Source organism: Danio rerio, chromosome 16 (assembly GCF_049306965.1).
Source record: "Danio rerio strain Tuebingen ecotype United States chromosome 16, GRCz12tu, whole genome shotgun sequence".
Lineage (NCBI taxonomy): Eukaryota > Metazoa > Chordata > Actinopteri > Cypriniformes > Danionidae > Danio > Danio rerio.
In genome coordinates this window covers 35092948-35113145 of record NC_133191.1, presented here as the reverse complement: position 1 = coordinate 35113145, position 20198 = coordinate 35092948, and the positions used below count along the sequence as shown (strand labels likewise).

Here is a 20198-nt window from a genome sequence, read left to right as displayed (position 1 = left end):
AAACCGCACTTCTATGTCACGTTGTGGTGGACCTTAAAATGGGAGGGATTTGAATCTTATTTTAAGGTAAGGAAATTTAAAAAAGGAGACTTACTGTCTTTAAATCACCCTAATATGACTGTGGACACACTACACTTACGCACACTTTTGTCCAAACAGCTTACAAAAAATGATTTTTATCATAGATGCCCTTTAAAGTATTAAAGATTGTAAAAAAGTTGTATTGTTCAACTTTGTAGTCAAAACAGTCCAGTCCATATAGTACCTGCATATGTTTTGTTCTTTTGATATAGCAAACTTTCTTTGTGTCTTTTTCAATGAGCAACGAAGGGTGACAAATACATTACTTGCCTGTTTATTTCTATTGCTGATACACAACTAAAGGAGGAAGGGGGGCTATTTATAAAGGAGTGTAACACAACTCTGAGCATGTGTTTCTGTCTATCAAACATCTCCAGCAACACACACACACACACACACTGTGTCCCCTGGAGATCTTTCGGCACTGAACTCCTCTGCCATTTGTGAGACAGACTAACTCGGCACTCTCAACTTTATAGAGCTTCTTATATTTGCAGTTTTTTTATTCATATTCGTTTATTGCCTAAAAGTTGACACCAGTGTTGTGCAGTTCAACTCACACTTCTTCTCCTTTTCTTTTTCACACCTCTGGATCTTTTTTCCTTTTCTATTTGGATCTTAAACTTTCTCAGTCTGGTTCTTTCTTGATTCCGAGAGCTCTCCTTCCCCTCTCTCTTCCCCTTGGTCTCCCGTCCCTTTTAGCTGTTCCTTTTTTCTGTCCTTTTCTCTGGCTATGCACCATGTTGTCTTCTCCTACTGTGATCCTTCAGCCCTACGGACTCCCAGTTTACCCTCAGACGGCCTCCTGCTACCCCGGCATTGTTCAGGTAAATATACAAATCTACCTTTATATGTATCTACTTTATTATTAGTTTTATTTTATTAACATTTTTTACCATTTTTATTTTACAATTTTAATTAGTATATTATTTATTTAATAAAATTATTAAGAGCAATTTAAAAACATTTATCATACGCATTTTCTGTCACATGTCTGGTAAAATGTTAAACAAATCAACCAATCACTGGCCAGCAAACGGTTTGTATATCAAGTAAAGCAAGATCCACCAATGTGGCATGAAATGTGTTTGTCAGTGAAGGACGCTGCGGTTAGTTATATTTGTCCCTGCTAGGTGGCCTACTGAAAACAGGTTCAGTGCATACTTGTGTTTGTGCGTGTGTGCGTGTGTGTGTGTGTGTGTGTGTGTGTGTGTGTGTGTGTGTGTGTGTGTGTGGTATGTTTGTGTGTGTGTGTGAGAGAGAGAGAGAGAAATTCCAGTCTTCCTGATAAACGGTGTGCCTGCTCTTTCTCTCTGTCACACTCTATATTTTTAGTCGGTTTCTCTCACTGCAGATTTCCTCACACACACAGATTACACATTTAGAAATAGATGTTGACTGTCTGATTGCCTCTTGACTTTATCAAAAGTGATACACAGCAGCAGATTATGTCATCTAAAGAGTAGGACTTAACACAGAGGAATTTTCTTAGTTGTTTCCGCTTACTTTGTTGGCTATAATATCCACGTGTCGTATTGAACATATGAGTGAATGCTTTTGATTTTGATTTGTCCACATAATGGCTTTTTTAGAAAGGATTTTTTTACCCTGACAGCCAAAATCATTGTTTGTTGTCTCTAAAGGTATTAAGTTGATGGTTTTTGAGAGTACTTTGGCTTTACTAAATACATTTTTGTGTAATTTTGTTTACTGAAGAAAAAACAATTATGTTGCACAATACACACTCAGAATTATGAAATAATCCCTAAAATAGACCATGATATAAACCAGATTGTGTGACCTTACAATAAATATTTAACCAATATTAAATGGCTAACAAAAAATAAATATAATCCACATGCATAGTGAAATAATGTCGTGTCACTTGATTGTTTTGTATCTGTTAACCTAAAATATGTTTGTTAATTTAAACAAAACTGAAATATTATTAAAAGAAAGACTTAAAATGGAAAACAAACTTGAATTATTATTTTTGATCAATTGGCATGACAGAAATGGCCTGATAAGGATGATTTATAATCGATGATTAATTTATAAATTAAGCTAAAACAATGAGCTGCAAGTCTGTTGATAGTTTCAGAATATTTCTCTGGGTAAAATTAATTTAATAGGCCTTAAAGCAAAATTAAACCTGTACAAAATCTAAAGTGTAAGACAGAGACACTTTGTACCTCTGATGTTGGCCCCTTAAATGATAAATGGTTCCAATCCCTGTTCATTGAAAACAGAGTGACATAACAATAGTACTTTATATGAGTAATAGTACTTTATACGAGTATAAATACTTGAACTGGCCAATAATTTGTAAAAAATAAGTATTGGTATTGGCTTGTCCCCATAAATGTTACAACACCATGTTCATTCATTCATTTTACTTCAGCTATGTACCTTAACCGACAACTTATCCAGCATATGTTTTACACAGCGGATGCCCTTTCCAGCTTCATGCACTCACTCATACACTGCAGCCAATTTAGTTCCTCCAATTTACCTATAGTGCATGTCTTTGGACTGTAGGGGAAACCGGAGCACCCAGAAGAAACGAACGCCAACAGGGGGAGAACATGCAAACTCCTCATAGAATTACTAACTGGTTCAGCCAGGACTCAAACCAGCAACCTTTTTGCTGTGATGTGACAGAGCTAACCACTGAGTCACTGTGCCACCCAACACCATGTTAATAAAACAAAATTACACTGATTTCAATAAAAATATGCTGATGAAAATGTAAGAAACTGGTTGCCAGGCAGATGGTTTAGCAGTCATTATGTAAAGACATCTGATAACAGAACACCGCAACTGGCTAATCAGAATCAAGTATTCCAAGAGCTTTGTATTACATGACTATAGACAACATAAGCAGTTCTTGTCAGCAGTGTGTGTGTGTGTGTGTGTGTGTGTGTGTGTGTGTGTGTGTGTGTGTGTGTGTGTGTGTGTGTCTGAATGATCCCGCAGCTGTCAGATCAGGCACCTGGCATCCTGCCTCTGATCTTTCACCCCAAACCTGACAGCTGAAGGGCTCAAAGCTGTCACTGCGCTTGGAAAGACATTTTATCTGCTAGACAGAGGTGTTATTTTAATACTCACACAGTAACGAAAAAAAGTATGGGAAACAAAAGAGTTTATGTTCAGATCTCACAAGATAACTAACAAGTAGGAAGAAAAAAAAGATTTTAGCAACCTACATTTTGTAGTTAAATCATCGAATAAACTTTTCTATCTCAACTTACATCAGTCAAACTACACTGAAAGAAATGACTGAAAGATGATTCCTCGGATTACCTAAATATTCAAAATTTTAGGTTAAGGGGTTGTAAACAATTTATTTGGGCTGAATTCAAACAAACAAATTAAGTTGAATATTACTTAAATTAATTTGTTTGTTTAAATTCATCATATATATTATTTTTAACTATTTTTTTCAGTGTATGTAAGTAAAAATGAGTTAAAGTAACATGAAAGCATTTGTTTACAATACATTTTATCATATATTTTTTTATAACATGTAGTAGAAATTGTTTGAACAATTAAATCGTGCTTGATTGTCCTGTATTTCCTCTCTCTTACCAGAATATAGCCTGGTATTGTATTTAATTCATTCTGCTGCTTAAATATCTATATAAATGTATGCTTTTTGTACTTGTTATTTAAATATTTTAAGGTCTAAAGTCTAAAGGGAACTCATTTAAAACTGTGATCATGTCATTATAACTGTGTTGTCATTTTATAACTGCGATCTTTAACTTGTTCTGTGGCATGCAGCAATGCAACACTTTTTGTGAGTTTGAGTCAGCGGGTTGTAGTGCTACACTTTCACAGGTTTGACAACACCTGTTTACATCTCATAAATCTTTAACCAGGGTGTCATGTCGCACCAAGTGTTTTAAAAAAGGACTGACAGCAAGATATGTCATGTTTTTGTGAATAACAGATAATTGTGTGGCATATATAGTGGTGTGTGTGTATATATATCCTAATGCTGAATCATAGCTATGATGATATGATGACAAACAGACACCATGTAACATAATACTTTTGTTTCTGCTGGAGAAATCTGAGTGCAGTGGTGATATTTAATCAGAGCTGTTTCTCTCAGTGTCGGTTTATCAGCAAAGTCTAAATTTACCCAGACTTATCGGCCCTGTGAACCGGATGATAAGGAGTAAACTGAAAAAGTGTGTGTGTGTGTAAAGAGCTTTTTATCAGTTATTATAACTTTATGTCTATTATTTGGCATATAGAGTCTTATATTTTGCACTTTTGGGTGGTAGACTAAATAATTGATTTTATTTTTACAGTTTCAAACAAGAAACCTAAGGTTTTGTGTGCACAAAACACGTGTCACAAAATAACTCTTTAGCGTAAAACTCCTAGTTTGTATTTGAGTAAGTATATCTTTTCACTGGGCGATGAAGTGGTGCAGTAGGTAGTGCTGTCGCCTCACAGCAAGTAGGTCATTGGTTCGAACCTCGGCTCAGTTGGCGTTTCTGTGTGGAGTTTGCATGTTCTCCCTGCGTTTGCATGGGTTTCCTCCTGGTGCTCCGGTTTCCCCCACAGTCCAAAGACATGTGGTACAGGTGAATTGGGTAGGCTAAATTCTCTGTAGTGTGTGTGTGTGTGTGTGTGTGTGTGTGTGTGTGTGTGTGTGTGTGTGTGTGTGTGTGTGTGTGTGTGTGTGTGTGTGTGTGTGTGTGTGTGTGTGTGTGTGTGGATGTTTTACAGAGATGGGTTGCGGCTGGAAGGGCATCCGCTGCGTAAAAGCATGCAGGATAAGTTGCCGGTTCATTCCACTGTGGCGACCCCGGATTAATAAAGGGACTAAGCCGACAAGAAAATGAATGAATGAATATCTTCACACTCTGTTTGGATAGCATCAAATAAACTATTATTATAATCTGTTATTGTAACAATGCCTGTTTTATCTGGTTTGACACACTGCATACTTCAGTAGCTATAGATATCTTGCCTGTCTGGTTTAAATAAATCACAGTGATTATATTCCATTGTGTGCGATTACTGAGGTTTGCTAGGGTTAGGCTTGACTGAGGAGAAACACTAAGTTGTTTGTATGAATAGATCAACTTTTATCCAAACAGATGTGTGTGTGTTGAGTGTCTAGAGAGTGGGTGGGTGAAATGGGTTGATGATTGACATGAACAAATGAACACGGCTGGTGTAAAAAAAAATCTTGAGGCTGGTTTGCTGCTCTGTGATTGGTGGATGTGAGGAACTTATGGTGGGGTGGGCGGGTGAAAACTCTGCATTAAAGCATGCGTCAGCTGTTGGTGAGTATTGGGTCGCCTGCGGAATGCACTGAAGGGGTGAGACACATCATTTATACTACATTTATACGACTTATTTCATTCACAGTGTCTTTATGTGATGTCTGAGATGCTGGTTTAAGTTAGTGTTTAGTGTTAATGATGTGGGATGTATCTGTTTCTGCAAGCAAAACAGTAACTGTATGTTGCCTTCATTAGGAAAATTATTTGGTAAAATGTTTGGATGAATATTTTTAGCTAAATTAATTTATGGATTTGTTGCAAATGCTTCTTTGGACTACTGTATTAGTATATTTTGAATAGTTATATCTATTTAATAGCTTAAAATTAAATGTATATATGCCATATAGACCATTTTAATGTGGTCATGTCATTGGCCTATGAACATTTTCTGCTTGTTATCAAACTATTTTAACTGTAACAAGAGGTAATTCAATCATAACTTAATCTTAAAACAGCGATCACAACATTATTCATCAATATTTGGCTCTTTATGGATTCTTGGAAGCTATAAAAATTAAAAATTTAAAACTGGAAAAATGTTGGGACCATTGTTTTTTGTTTACATCCCTCAAAATAATCTATAGAGCTATTTACAGTTGAGGGCAAAATTATTATGCCTTCAGTGCGATAATTATTCTTTTTCAAATACACTGTATAAAAATCCTTGTTGCCCTAAATTTTAAGCTGAAACAAATTAACCTTACGTGTCCATTAAACTTTTATTATGTTAAACTGACCTAAAACAGTGTGTGCAACCTATAAGATTAAGTTAGAACATGATTAACTTAGTTTAATATGCTCCAACGAACTAAAAACATATGCTGTCATGGCTAATTGATCATTTATTTTTTTAAAGTGTATTTCTCAAGTGATATTTACTGAATTAAGGGTATTTTCACAGTACTTTCTATAATATTTTTTCTTAAAGTCTTTTTTTTTTTCAGCTTGAATAAATATTTTTTTTTAATTTCAAACAATTTTGAGGTCAATATTATTAGCCCTTAGGAAATATATTTTTGATTGTCTAGAACAGGGGTGGGCAAACTCGGTCCTGGAGGGCCGGTGTCCTGCACAGTTTAGCTCCAATCCTAATCAAACACACCTGCCTATAGATTTTTAGTGATCTTAAAGACACTAATTAGCATGTTTAGGTGTGTTTGATTAGGGTTGGAGCTAAACTTTGCAGGACACCGGCCCTCCAGGGTCGAGTTTGCCCACCCTTGGTCTAGAACAAACCACTTTTATACAATGACTTGCATAATTACCATAACATACCTAGTTAACTTATTTAAACTGGTTAAACATTTGGATTGCACATTAAGCTGAATACTAATGTCTTGCAAAATATCTAGTAAAATATTCTGTACTGTCATCATGGCAAAGACAAAAGAGATCAGTTATTAAAAATCTGTTATCAAAACTATTAAGAATTAGAATGTGAGTAAACGTGTTGAAAATCATCTTTCCATTAAACAGACAATTGAAAAAACATAAAATACTTCAAATTTAACTGTAGGGCTAATAATTCTGGCTTTGTTTGTATATAAAGCATAAAAGGTGCCTTTGAATCCTTTTAATACAATATGTTAAAATGTCCTTTGATATTTAAATAGTAGTTTTAATTGGCAAAATAATCTACAGTTATTTAACAGACTTGTCTAATTATTCTCTAATTTTGACATATCTAATATTTCTCTTATTATTATATAATAAATGTTTTCATAACCAGTCAACAGATTTTTCTGTTTGTAAATGCTTCTCTCTCTCTTATTATAGGGTGCTGCTGCCCAGGAGGCGGGGCCAGGCAATGGTGATCCTTCACTTCCCCAGGTTTATGCCCCACCCCCTTCATATCCTCCACCTGGACAAGCCCCGCCCACACCTGCTGCCCGACTGCCACCCCTCGATTTCAGCGCTGCTCATCCAAATTCAGAATATGCAGATCATCATCAGCTGAGAGTCTACCAGGGCCCTCAGCACGACGGGACGGAGTCTATAACTGCCAGTAACACGGTAAGACTGATCACCTGATCATTAACTGACTTGATAAGAATAAAATCTTTAGTCAACACTGGGCAGGTACATCTATAAATATAAAGAAATAATTTGATTTTAGAAGTAAAAAAAACTGAATAATATGATTTACTTGCAGTCAAGCAGGGTCAATCTAAAAGTATGAAAATTATATAGAAACAATGTTCCTGTATGTAGCAAAATCAGTGTGTATTTGCATCAGAAAAGGTATGCCAGGAATATGTATAGGCAGCTGATATATAATCATGCTCTGGTCCTCTGGGATCTCCTGTTTGAGCTAAAAATATCTCTTATGCCCTTTGCACATCCTTCCTTTGCCTTGTCCATGTATGGACATTCAGCTGAATAGACAGTATAGGAGACTTATGATGAAAGAAGGCCTTCTTCCATTTCCACTTTCTGCTTCTCTTTTTAATGAGTGAGTTGTCTTAAATGTTTATGATAATAAAGCTTAGTTTCAGTGGCAAATTTGAATTTTATAAGGGAGCTTATCAAGTCAACACTACATTTACTCTTAATGTCATTTAAAGTATTTTATTCTTATTTTATAATTAATGTAGTGCAGGAGTTTTAAAACAGGGGTCAAAAGGGTCAAAATCTCCAAGGACCACACGGTGGTGCTTGTGTCTGCAGAATATTGAAGACAAAGAGGAAGCCTTGTAGTATCAATGTCTATATATAGTACGCTAAAATATTTAATTGCATTCTAGTTCAGTTTTAGTTTAGTTTAATATTAAGAAATATTTATATTAGATTATTATTATTATTATGTTTATTATATTATAGTTTATTAATATCATTTAAGCTATTTAGGTTTTATGTTAATGTACCTATAAATAAGGTAAAACTGAGTTGAGCATATGTTTTTTTTATTATTATACTTTGACTTTTAATATTGGGGTTTTAATGATCAACGCAGATAGACATGTGTACTAAAGTGTTTTTAAGGCGATAGTTCCCAAAAACTATCCCTTTATCCAATAATTTACTCACCTATTTACTTGTTCCAAACCTCTTTGATTTCCTTTCTTCTGTTGAATACTTTTGTTGATGTTTTGAAGAATGCTGGAGACCTGTGACTTTCATAGTATTTGTTTTTCCTATGGAAGTCAATGGTTGTAATTAATTTTCTTCACAATATCTTTGAAAGTGTTCAACGGAGGAAAGAAACATATAAACCACTTGAGAGTGAGTAATGGTTTATTTTTATTTTTGGTTGAACTATCCCTTGAGGGCACAAGCATTGAGATGTAACTCAAAAGTAAATATGTCCAGTCTGTGAGTTGCTTAAATATTATCTCTTTAACCTGAGCCATAGGTCGATGTTCTTTAAAGTATGTCACTATGGAAATGTATGATTGTCATTGTAATGTTTGTGGGGCATTGCTAATCATGTCTCACTGGGAGTAGTAATTGCAGATGACCATTTTAAATGACAACAAATGTTTATGCTCCCGCACTAAGCACAGTTTGGCAAGAATATAGTGCTATTTTCACCATGAAAGTATGTATTCTCTAAAATAGGTTCATGAAATGAGTTGTGTCTTTCTCTATCACACCATCTTCTGTCCACACTGCTTATATCACTAGAGAACGCCAGATTTTGGGACAATGCGCCGCCGCCGTGGAGGGAGGGGTCAAGGGGGGCGGTCAGACGGGATGATGACCCCTCCCCCCCATCTATGTTTTCCAGGTCCAGTCAGAAACGCACTCTGCATCGTGACGTGAATTCATCACATACCTTCCCATCACACCCTCTCTCAATCTGCCACTTTTCCCCAAATCCCTCCCTGGCCTGTGTCTCTGGATGAATGTGATGATGATGATGATAATTCAGCAGTATTTCCTGTGTGACACGTGCTGTTGTAGTCTTTACAGCTAGCAATCAGCCCGGCCGGCTCAGAGTGAACCATAACCACGATATGTCTGCGTGTGTGGATGGGTGTGTGCGCGTGTGTGTGTCTGTGCGTAAATCTTTATGCGTGTTTCTGTTTTTTTAACTTCTTTTTTTCAATTAATACACTGCTCTGTTTTGTTTCCAAAAATAACAGTAAATTGGTAAGTCATAGGATGAATTGCGTAGGCCGCTTCATTTCCCCATTTTTCGAGACACTTTCATTTCCTTTTTTTTGGGTAGGGTTCACTTGGTTTAATGTGCAAAACCTTCCTTAAATACTTGCCTTCGTTGAGTGCCTAATTGGTTTTTATAACATTGTTTTATAACATTGATTTTTATAACATTGTCTGAATGCTAAAGAAAGGATTGTTTGTACAGATTAAACTGGAAAATTTATTTTAATGAGAAAAATAGCTATCAAGGAATTCTGCTTTTTGATAAATACACTGAACAGATAAATGAAATTACACTTTTATGGATACATTGATATTGAAATGGAAATGTTGATATGGAAGTAAGCAATAAACATCATTGCTAATTAGCAATAAATGCACCTAAAAATGTACATTATGAGGAAAAATGTAAACGTTACATATAATAAAAATATTGTACAGAATATCGTTATGATAAACTGATCTTCAACTCTGAAAAGTGGACTGATACAGTTTCAATTTACTAGAACTTTTATGTTAAGCTGCTTTGACACAATCTACATTGTAAAAGTGCTATAGAAAGGAACATAAATTGAATTGATAGATGCATTGGTGTGGGAATATTGGCTGTTACTGATAACTAGGGCCAGACAGAATCTGCTGACATTTTTCGCTATTTCTGCGCAGAATATTGTAAAAAATCTGTGGATTTATGTGGGATGATTTTGGGTGTATCAAAACTAAAAACTTAATTTGTTAAATAAAAAAATTATATATATATATATATATATATATATATATATATATATATATATATATATATATATATATATATATATATATATAAACTTTTATTTAATGTTTACAATCCTAATAGATCCATTTATTTATTTGATAAACAAAGCAAGTGTATAATATAACATAGCTACCATATATCTACTAAAAGACAGACATTTTCACAAAATACTTTACAAACTGTATTGTAAGTAAATCATATGAGCATTTTTATATTAGTCAATAATATTGCTGAAATTAATTTAAAAACTGAATAAATATAAATTTACGCACATTTACAAACAACTGGATAAGTAGACTTAATGATGGGCTGAAAGTCTGTGGATTTCTGCGCTTGCAGATTCTGTGTGGGCCTACTTATAACCAATGTCCAACTTATATTTGTAAATTGATAACTATAAATCCGCCTAAATATATAAAAGCCTGATAACAAAAACAAAAGGCAAACAAATACAGTGGGCACCTTTAAGTAGAAACTTTGGAAGGAAACATAATAAACCGAATGCACCCCCTATTTTCTGTCCATATTGGAGCTATTGTTCTTACTGTATGAACTTCACTGTATACAGTGTGCTGTTATAGCAGTCGGATAAGTTGAAGCAGACGTCATTTTTGTCTTTCTACTTCCACTTTCCAAATTTATATAAATAAAAAAACTGGCTCTTACAAACGAACTCATTAATAGCCATTCTTTTCATTTGCTTAACATTTTTCCATTGCTTTGAGATTCACATCACATGACTCGTTGTGCCTTCACATTTCCTTTTTTAACCAAAATTTCTTTTGACTTTATTTCACCAATTTCTTTTTTCTTTGTTTTTTTTTAAATGTCTCGCTATGCTCGGCTACTGTTCTTCTAGCAATGGGCTTTTTCTTTTTAAAACATTTAATACACTTTTTTGACTTCTTAATCCATTTTAATGGTAACCGTTTTGTGCCTTTTGATGAGGTAGGCTGTGCAGACATACGAACTGGCATCGTGATGCATTGTGAAATAGTGGATGTGTTGGGTTTGAAGCACAAACACTCCTATGTATTGATCTGCATGGGGGCATTTCATTGACACAATAGGTGCAATAGGAAATATTCTGTAACCATGCATTCTATATGACATAATTTCAGGTCATAGTCATAAGGTTACATTATAAATATACTAGCAATCTGACTCAAGTTACAGATTGGATTGAGTTTACTGAAGTTAAACTATGACTAGTCTACTTTCAATGCAAATTGTGATTTTTATGTCCATCTCTAACAGGCATGTACTTAGTCGGCTCACTAAAATGGGAACTTGATCACATTTCCTCACTTTTGCTTGAGAGGAATCACTGGATGAGGAATGCTCCTTTTGCGTTTTGTTGTGGTCACTTTATAAAACCAGTTTTCTCCCAATAAAATGTTAGACTGCAGTAAGCTTGACCAGAAATCTTACAATAGCATTTCTTTTTGTCATGACATGCATACTAATGTTTGTTCTGTGCTCCACACTTTCATCCCTATCTCCCTCATAGGATGATTCTCTGGCACCCGTGACGTCTGACCCACAGTCTCTCAGTGTTTCTGTGGCCTCCGGTAGCGGAGCTGCAGGAGGAAGTGACGAGGAAGGAGGCGGGAAGGCTCAACCTAAAAGGCTCCATGTTTCCAATATCCCTTTTAGGTTTCGAGACCCAGACTTGAGGCAGATGTTTGGGGTAAAACAAATGCAATACTTTTCTTTCATTATAAAAGATCACCCAAAATATGAACATTGAACAATATTTACTCCTCACATCCTTCCAAACCTGAAATGTTTCACTCAATGCAGTCCAAAACAGCATTGGAGCCTTTAAAGGTCCCATGAAGTGCTTTGAAATGTGCATTTTCTATTCAATGTTTGACGTAATCTCAACTGAAAGATGAAGAGAGGGTGGGACATAGATTAGCTTCTCCCCTTTAAAATTACACCATATACACGTACACTATACATGTATACACATACACCACAGTGGTTTGGTTTCTCTCTGCTCTGCCAGTGAGAGTGGTTGAGCTCAAGCGCATCTAATGAAAAGCAAATGCGAAGCGTCTTAAATGGGCGGGGCATGTCAGATACTACAGAGCATTTGATTGGTCAGGTTTTGAAAAAAAAACTTCAGGATAGGCTGACGTGCTAAAAAAATTGTTGAATCATTCAAGCGGAAGTGATAAACTGCAAGCTTTGGATGTTTATATCAGGTTATATTTATATAGGTTTGTCACTGTTTTGGAGCACACTAGAGAGATATAGACATACTCAAAACTAAAAAGTTTTATTTAAATTTCATGGGACCTAGGTTAGGTTTTGAGTATTATCTTCTCAAAAGAATGAAAGTCGTATAGGTTTAAAATGAGAGAGAGTAAATGTCCGAATGCTCGTTTTTGGGTAATTAATCCTTTCAAATATGAGTATAACTGTTTAGTCATGATCTTTTTTTTTTTTTGGCATTTCAGCAATTTGGCAAGATTCTAGATGTAGAGATCATCTTTAATGAGAGAGGATCCAAGGTTTGTAAATTTCCATTTCCATTCAGATTTGTCTAGTGAATTTAGCCTAAGCAATCTGCAAATGAGGGGAACTGAAAATGTCTTTATATCCGTGTATGCTTCCGTGTGAAGTACTACAAAAAAGATTATATTATAATTAGATTGTTATTATAATTATATAATATGATATAAGTAAGATTATAATTATATTAGTAAGATTATAATCATAATATAATTATAATCTTACTTATAATTATAATCTTATAATATATATATATATATATATATATATATATATATATATATATATATATATATATATATATATATATATATATATATATATATATATATATTTAAGAGAATATATAATAAAAGCCTTGTATTAGAAAGTCAGAACAATTCCTTATCTTTTGTGAATCAAGGAAGGCAACAAATTCAATTTTATTTTCAAGGTAAATTTTGTGCCAAGGGAGTCGACAATTACAATCCAGAATTATGTATGAACAAATTGTTCAGCTGACTCGCCTGTGTGTTTCAAAACAAATATTCTTAATATAAAATACAGAGAAAATAAAAAGGAAAGAGAGAACATAACAAAAAAGGTGGAAGATAAAAACAGTAAAAAATCTAAATAATAATAATTATTATTAATAGTTAATTATTATTTATAGCTATCATTAGTACAGTGTAATGGTGACTGTTTCATAGTTAAATTAAAGTTACAAAAATCTGTTTTAATATTGTTGATACTCATAGTGTAAAATATTCTTCTTAGCCCTTTATTATAATAGTGTTCTCCAACACCAAGTTCCTGATTCACAATGGAACTTTTGTGAAAAATCTAATAGCATTTTTCCAGGCAAATATTGCTGTGGTATATATAAACCTGTAGTTTGCCTTTGGGATTTGCATGTTTTTAAGCAATCATCTTCTGTTATACTAATGTTTTCTTTATTCTACCAGTCTGTTTGAACATATGAGTACTCAGAGCAATTTCAAAATGTATTTATAAACGATAGAAAGAAAATCAAAAGTTTTAGTATTAAAGTTGGCCATTTTTAAAATGTTAGTGCAAAATATAAAAATCAATATATATCTGTATCTGGGATAATGACTAAATACCCAGCTGAAACTTAGACAACAGAAGCAACCAAAATCAACAAAAGACCAATGCTCCCAATTCAATTCAATTCAATTCAATCAATTTGCAATTTGCATAGAGATTTTCACTTTATTTGAGTTTCAGTTGAGTTGCGTTTGATATCAATCTTTCAGGGTTTTGGATTTGTGACGTTTGAGAGTGCAGTGGAAGCAGATCGAGCCAGAGAGAAGCTCAACGGTACGATCGTGGAGGGAAGGAAGATTGAGGTATGACAATGATAAGTTGCTAATTTAGCAAGAAAATACAAATAAACAACTAAATAACTTTGCTTCCTCAGGTGAACAACGCTACAGCAAGGGTGGTAACAAAAAAGCCCCAGACGCCATTAGTTAATGGTGAGGCTCCTTTGTAATGTTCTAGCCAAAATGTTAGTGGCCATTTGCAGAGAACACATTTTTGCAGTTCACTTGGCTGTTTATCAATGATTTGCTATGCAAATATGCACTAGCAGCAAGGCTGGATTTAGTTCTTCTTCTATCCACCAAAGTGCATTTAGGCAGATGAAAACCCCACTGAAAAATAGCTATGAAAAAAGCCATAGCTGTGAGGTGTTTAGAGTTCTTCTTTGTCACTGGGATTTACACTAGGTTTTGACTGTTCAGATGCTTTATTTATTTGTCTGAAACATGCTCTTGCATTCAAGACTAAACATACTGTAAGCAAGCCTCAGTTGTTGATTGTGAAACATTATTTTAGAACATAGAGGGTCTCATTCTGAAACTGTCAGTTAAACTGCTGCAAAAACAATGATGCTCTGAAGGTTCTGAAACTAGTTTATTAATAAAGTCACTTGGAGGTGCTGACTTGTTTCCTGTGAGATTAGAGCTCTGCATTTATGCTTTATGCACAGGAGGAAGACAAAGTCTTGAAAAAAACATGGAAATAGTATGTTCACTGCTATAATCGTTTTCTCATTTGATCCTATTGTTTGTATTATACATTTCTTTAGGGTGTTTTTTTCCTTTGAACAGAACATCTATTAAAATATAAAGATATATGACAATGTGAAAATAAACGATCAATATTATTAGAAAAAAAAGCGCTTTAACATGCGCTTTAAGTTAATTGATTAAACTAAATTGGCCGTTGTGTAAATGTGTGTGTGTGTGTGTGTGTGTGTGTGTGCATGTGTGTGTGTGTCAATGAGAGTAAGTATGAGTGTTTCCCAGAACTTGGTTGTGGCTGGATGGAGCATCCGCTGTGTAAAACATATGTTGGAATAGTTGGCGGTTCATTCCGATGTGGCGACTCCTGATAAATAAGAGACTAAACCAAAGGAAAATAAATGAATGAATGAAAAAGTATCCTCAATATTGTATTTTAACACTTGCTTAGAAGGCCTGTGCATAAGTTTTGACTGTTGCACATTGTTTTTTCATGTATGCCACAGCACAGCGTTCTAAAAATCATCATTGTTCTTGCATTTTAATTTTTTTAACAGTTCCTTAAAATGTTCTCTGTGAATGGCTCATTTATACGTTTTTAATTTGAAAATAAATGTTTTTAAAAAATTCAGTTCCTCACTACAAATATTTCTTATTTGTAGCTGCCGGGTGGAAAATCAATCCAGTAATGGGTGCCATGTACGCCCCTGAACTTTATACAGGTTTGAGATTTAATCTTGGCTTTGATTGTTGTTGTTCAAATAACAGATTCATTTGATTTCAGTGCATGCAGTTTGTCGTTTTGCCCACTGTCTTTTTCTCTGGGTCTACTAGTTGCCAGCTTCCCCTATCCCGTTCCCACACCAACCTTGGCCTACAGAGGCTCTGGTCTCCGTGGACGAGGTCGAGCAGTTTACAACACAATCCGCTCCGCAGCCGCCGCTGCCACACCAGCTGCAGTGCCAGCCTACCCAGGGTCAGTCTCTCTCAATGGAAAACTAATCACTGCAAGATATTTTAGATAGATGAGTTTTTTTTTTCATTTAGCTTTAAAATATACCTGCAATTACAAATTACAATTTTTTTGAGGCAATACATTTTTTTCTTTCCTCATGCCGAATCGCTCTTAAATAGCTAGCACACCAATTGCTGCTTTTATTGTGAAAAACACTACTGTTATGGTGATTACAGTTTTTAAGTACAAATATAGACTGTACATGTAAATAAAAAAGAAATTTATATGTATACACATACAGTCTATAATATTTGTACATAAAAAATTAAGCAATATACATATAAAAAATCTTTATCTGTATACACAGAGAGAACATAAAAACCACTGCAAATCCCTTATGTGTTTGCACACACTGGGCAAATAAAGCTTATTCTGATTTCGATTAAGGCTCTTGAACTTGAGTTAAATGTGAATTAGATTTTTATTTTATTTTATGACATTATTTAACATGCATAACATACCTTATCTATCTGTCTTCTGCAGAGTGGTGTATCAGGAAGGACTGTATGGTGCTGAGGTCTATGTAAGTCAACAGTCAACTCTTACCCATTTACTGGCAAACACTTTCAGAGCTCTCATTTGCATGGAAATTGCTCATAAGTCACAATGTTTGACTTACTGTAATTCACCTTGTGACTGTGTATTCATAATAGTGGTTTGTCTGAACTGGTCACATTTAAAAAAATGAGAAGCAGAGAATGTGACTAATTATATCCTAATATGCTACAAATACCTACAGTATATTCTTGAAAAGTCTGCTAAATGGATGTGTTTGTTTTACCATTATTATCTTTTTATTTCGTCCTCTTTTTTAATGTAATTATTACATCATATAAGCCTAACTCCTACCTTTTAAAATGGCCATGAACTAACTTTTGATTTTGTCATGTTTTGAAGTCCACTTATAATGTTATCAGGATTTTCAAATCAAAAACATCATAATTTAGATATAATTGTTGTTTTTTTTGTTTTTTTTGCCCTCCTCATGAGAACACTGTTTGTGTGGGAGATTGTAGACTCTGGAGTAAATATGCTATGACTAGCAGTGAACATATATAAAGATGTCCCTAAGATGAAAAGGATATCTGTGTGCCCACTAATTTAAACTTGTGTACGCATGTTTCAAAGCCAATTATAGAATAATACCAAATAATAAAAACAGTGCTGCTAGATTATTGTAGGTTCTAATAAAGATAGCCCAAAATCATCTTACAGTAAATCTTACAAATGTGCTGAATTATTTGTAAACAAATCCATGATAAAATGAAGAGAACAAACGACAAAGTTGTTATTGAAGTGATCTAGAAGGATCTCTTCATTTAGTGTAAAACCGTGTTATGCAGTTTCGTAGGTCTTGATCTTCTTATGAGAAGGTGGAGTTTAACTCCATTTAAACGTTTAGTTCACACAAAAGTGGAAAATCTATCAATAATTACTCACCCTCATGTCGTTCTTAATCCCAGAGACATTCGTTTGTCTTTGCAACATAAATTAATGCCCTGATCCTCCATAGATGGTCAGAGCAATGGTCCAAAAAAATACTATAAAACATCATAAATACAGCCCATGTGTCTTCAGTGATGCAATTCAAATATTTTAAAGCTACAAGATTACTTGTGTGCATACATAAAACAAAAGTAAAATTTAATTGAACAGTTTCTTCTCCTCAGTGTCACTTGCACATGTGCATCTGTGGTATACATCAGAGGAATGACTGATTCTTGTGAATGTGCGCCCTATACTGACACTGAGGGAGTAAAAAGTGTTGAATGAAGTCTTTAATTTTGTGTTATGTGGACATAAATATAATTTTCATAGCTTGATAATTTTCCAACTGAACCAATGAAAGGCATATGGCCAGTTTTAAGGACAATTTTTGGTACTTTTAATATTATAATTATATAGACCAGGGGTGTCGAAACTTGGTCCTGTAAGGCCGGTGTACTGCAGATTTTAGCTCCAACTTGCCTCAACACTCATGGATGTTTCTAGAAAGCTTAGTATAGCTTGCCCAGGTATGTCTAATTAAGGTTGGAACTAAACTTTGCAGGACACCGGCCCTCTAGGACCGAGTTTAGGCATGCCTGATATAGACCACAGGTGTCAAATCCAGTTCCTGGAGGGCCACAGCTCTGCGAGGTTTAGCTTCTAACCCGAATTAAACACACCTGATCAAACTTATTGAGTCTTTCACACTTGTTTGAAACCTACAGGTAAGTGTGTTGAAACAGGGAAGGAACTAAACAGAGCTGCGGCCCTCCAGGAACTGGATTTGACACTTGTGATATAGACCAGTGCTCTCTATGGTGGATTAGGGAGCTCTCAGATTTAATTTAAAATATCTTAATGTGTGTTCCCAAAACAAGAGAAGGCCTCAGGTGTAATTAACTACATGATTTTTATTTTTTAATTGCACATATTATGGTAGACTGGGTTCAATATAAGCTTGTTTTAAGAATAACAGGAAAGTTTTCAATTCTGAACCCTATGATTTCATTGTCCACACATCTGTTACATGTCAAAAGATCAATGAAATTTAGAGTTTTCAGTGACCCAGTGACATGACTTCTCAACTTTTATTTAATGTTTACAATGTAAATCAAGTTAGATCCACTTATTTGGTAAACAAAGCAAGTCCTTCATATGATATATCATATAAAAACATGTTCAAAATAAATCATTTGAACATTTTGATAATAGTCAATAATATTACTGAAATTAATAAAAAAAAACGCAATTGATAGAAGTTTACAAACATTTACACAAGTAAATAAATAGACTCAATGATGGGCTTCAAATCTGTGGATTTCTGTGCACGCAGATTCCCTGTCGGCCTAGACATGACCCTTTAAATATACAGTTAATCTTCAGCCACAGTGTTATCATTTTTATTAAATGCTAACCTAAAATATGAGGATGGGGCTGTCCCGGTAGCACGAAGTTTTTTCAGTTTCACCGCACGCATGTAATGCAAGAGTTTAACCTTCACTGTTTTAAGGGAGGATATCCAGCCACATATCGAGTGGCCCAGTCGGCCTCAGCAGCTGCAACCGCCACATACAGTGATGGGTAAGAATCTATTCATCTGTCTGTCTGTATGTCTATCTATTGTTTAAATTTTTTATTTCTATTGTGTTAAGATATGGAAGAGTCTATGCCACAGCAACAGACCCCTACCATCACTCCGTGGGACCCACAACCACTTATGGAGTTGGAACAATGGTAATTTAATAAGAATTGCAAGCATGTAGATGCTGATGAGCAAATAATGAAAGCCACCTGTCACTACTGATATGACAAGTCTGACTCATTCTGTTTGTTTACAGGCCAGTTTATACCGTGGTGGCTACAACCGCTTCACACCATACTGATCAAAACAATTCTCTGGAAGTTGACTGAGAAAAAAAACAAGACTTCCTCATTAAATCACACTGTGCTGAAGATCTGTTTGAAGTTGAGACTGTAAATAATGACAATATTTATTTAGGGGGGGAATAGAATCCAACCTAAAATTTTGAATAATTATATTTAAGGATTTTTATTTAATTCCTAATTTAAGAGCCCAACTCCTCCCTCCTAACACTTATCAGACTGTCTAGCTGAATATGGTGTTGTTATCTGCAGTACATATAGTAAAATCATCACAGTGCCATTGTATGAACTGTATGAGGTAAAACCTCTGGATCTGTTGCATTGTTTCGAGTGCTGATATTCAGTTGAAAGACTCTATAGAGAAACTTCCCCCAAACTGTCTCTGGTATGTATAGGGCTGTGTGTTTGCTGGAGTGCCTTTGGTTTGTTTGAGTGTGTGGATTTTTCTGCTGTCACAAGCAATACTGTGAGATACAGCAATGGCACTGGGATGGGTGGTATATTTTGTCACAATGTAATCTACCTCCGAGCTAAACATCTCTTTATTCTTAATTAATGCAAGCCTGTCATTTGTTTCAAAATATTTTTATGTATAAAAGAAAATCTCCTGTGCTTTGCCTCGCTCTGATGTCCTCCTGTCATTTCCTTGTCAGGCTTTGCTGTTTAGCTTTATCTGGTCTTTTCACTGTGCTTCTTTCTGTTCCTTTTCTGCTGTGTGTGATTCTAATGTTTTTGCGTTTAACAATATAACTTCTGGATTGCTCTACCTGTCTTCTCTTCCTTACTCTTACTTTAATCAGTTGTGCTTTACTTCCCACTGTTTCCATTTTTGCAGTTTCTTAAAGGTCAAGTGCATTAATGCCTTATTAAGATCATTATAAAAGGAATCACAATCATTTCACCTTCATTCAAAACATCTGGTTTATTTTTTATTAAAAGAAGTTTCAAACCAACTGCACTTTGCCTTTCTTTCTTTCTTTTTTTCTTTCTTTCTTTTT

General features: G+C 34.7%; 1 protein-coding gene across 7 annotated transcripts; it reads left to right on the top strand.

The window, feature by feature from the left end:
- Positions 1-504: 504 nt before the first annotated feature.
- rbfox1l (RNA binding fox-1 homolog 1, like) lies at positions 505-19964 on the top strand. 7 transcript variants are annotated; one of them, XM_073924861.1, is made up of 13 exons: positions 505-908; positions 7164-7400; positions 9115-9363; positions 11777-11956; positions 12732-12785; positions 14043-14135; positions 14207-14264; positions 15476-15535; positions 15648-15789; positions 16312-16351; positions 18827-18897; positions 18969-19050; positions 19155-19964. In XM_073924861.1, exons 4-13 carry the CDS (start codon positions 11948-11950, stop codon positions 19197-19199), a joined length of 654 nt encoding a protein of 217 aa, XP_073780962.1. In that variant the 5' UTR covers positions 505-908; positions 7164-7400; positions 9115-9363; positions 11777-11947; the 3' UTR covers positions 19200-19964.
- The last annotated feature ends 234 nt before the right edge of the window (positions 19965-20198 follow it).

Bases quoted from the DNA above. Each gene is read 5' to 3' on its own strand.
- rbfox1l (XM_005158173.5), top strand. From the start codon at position 5,373: ATGCGTCAGCTGTTGGTGAGTATTGGGTCGCCTGCGGAATGCACTGAA. The intron at 14,265-15,475 runs GTGAGGCTCCTT...TCTTATTTGTAG, and splicing joins CCAGACGCCATTAGTTAATG to CTGCCGGGTGGAAAATCAAT. The intron at 16,352-18,826 runs GTAAGTCAACAG...CACTGTTTTAAG, and splicing joins TGTATGGTGCTGAGGTCTAT to GGAGGATATCCAGCCACATA.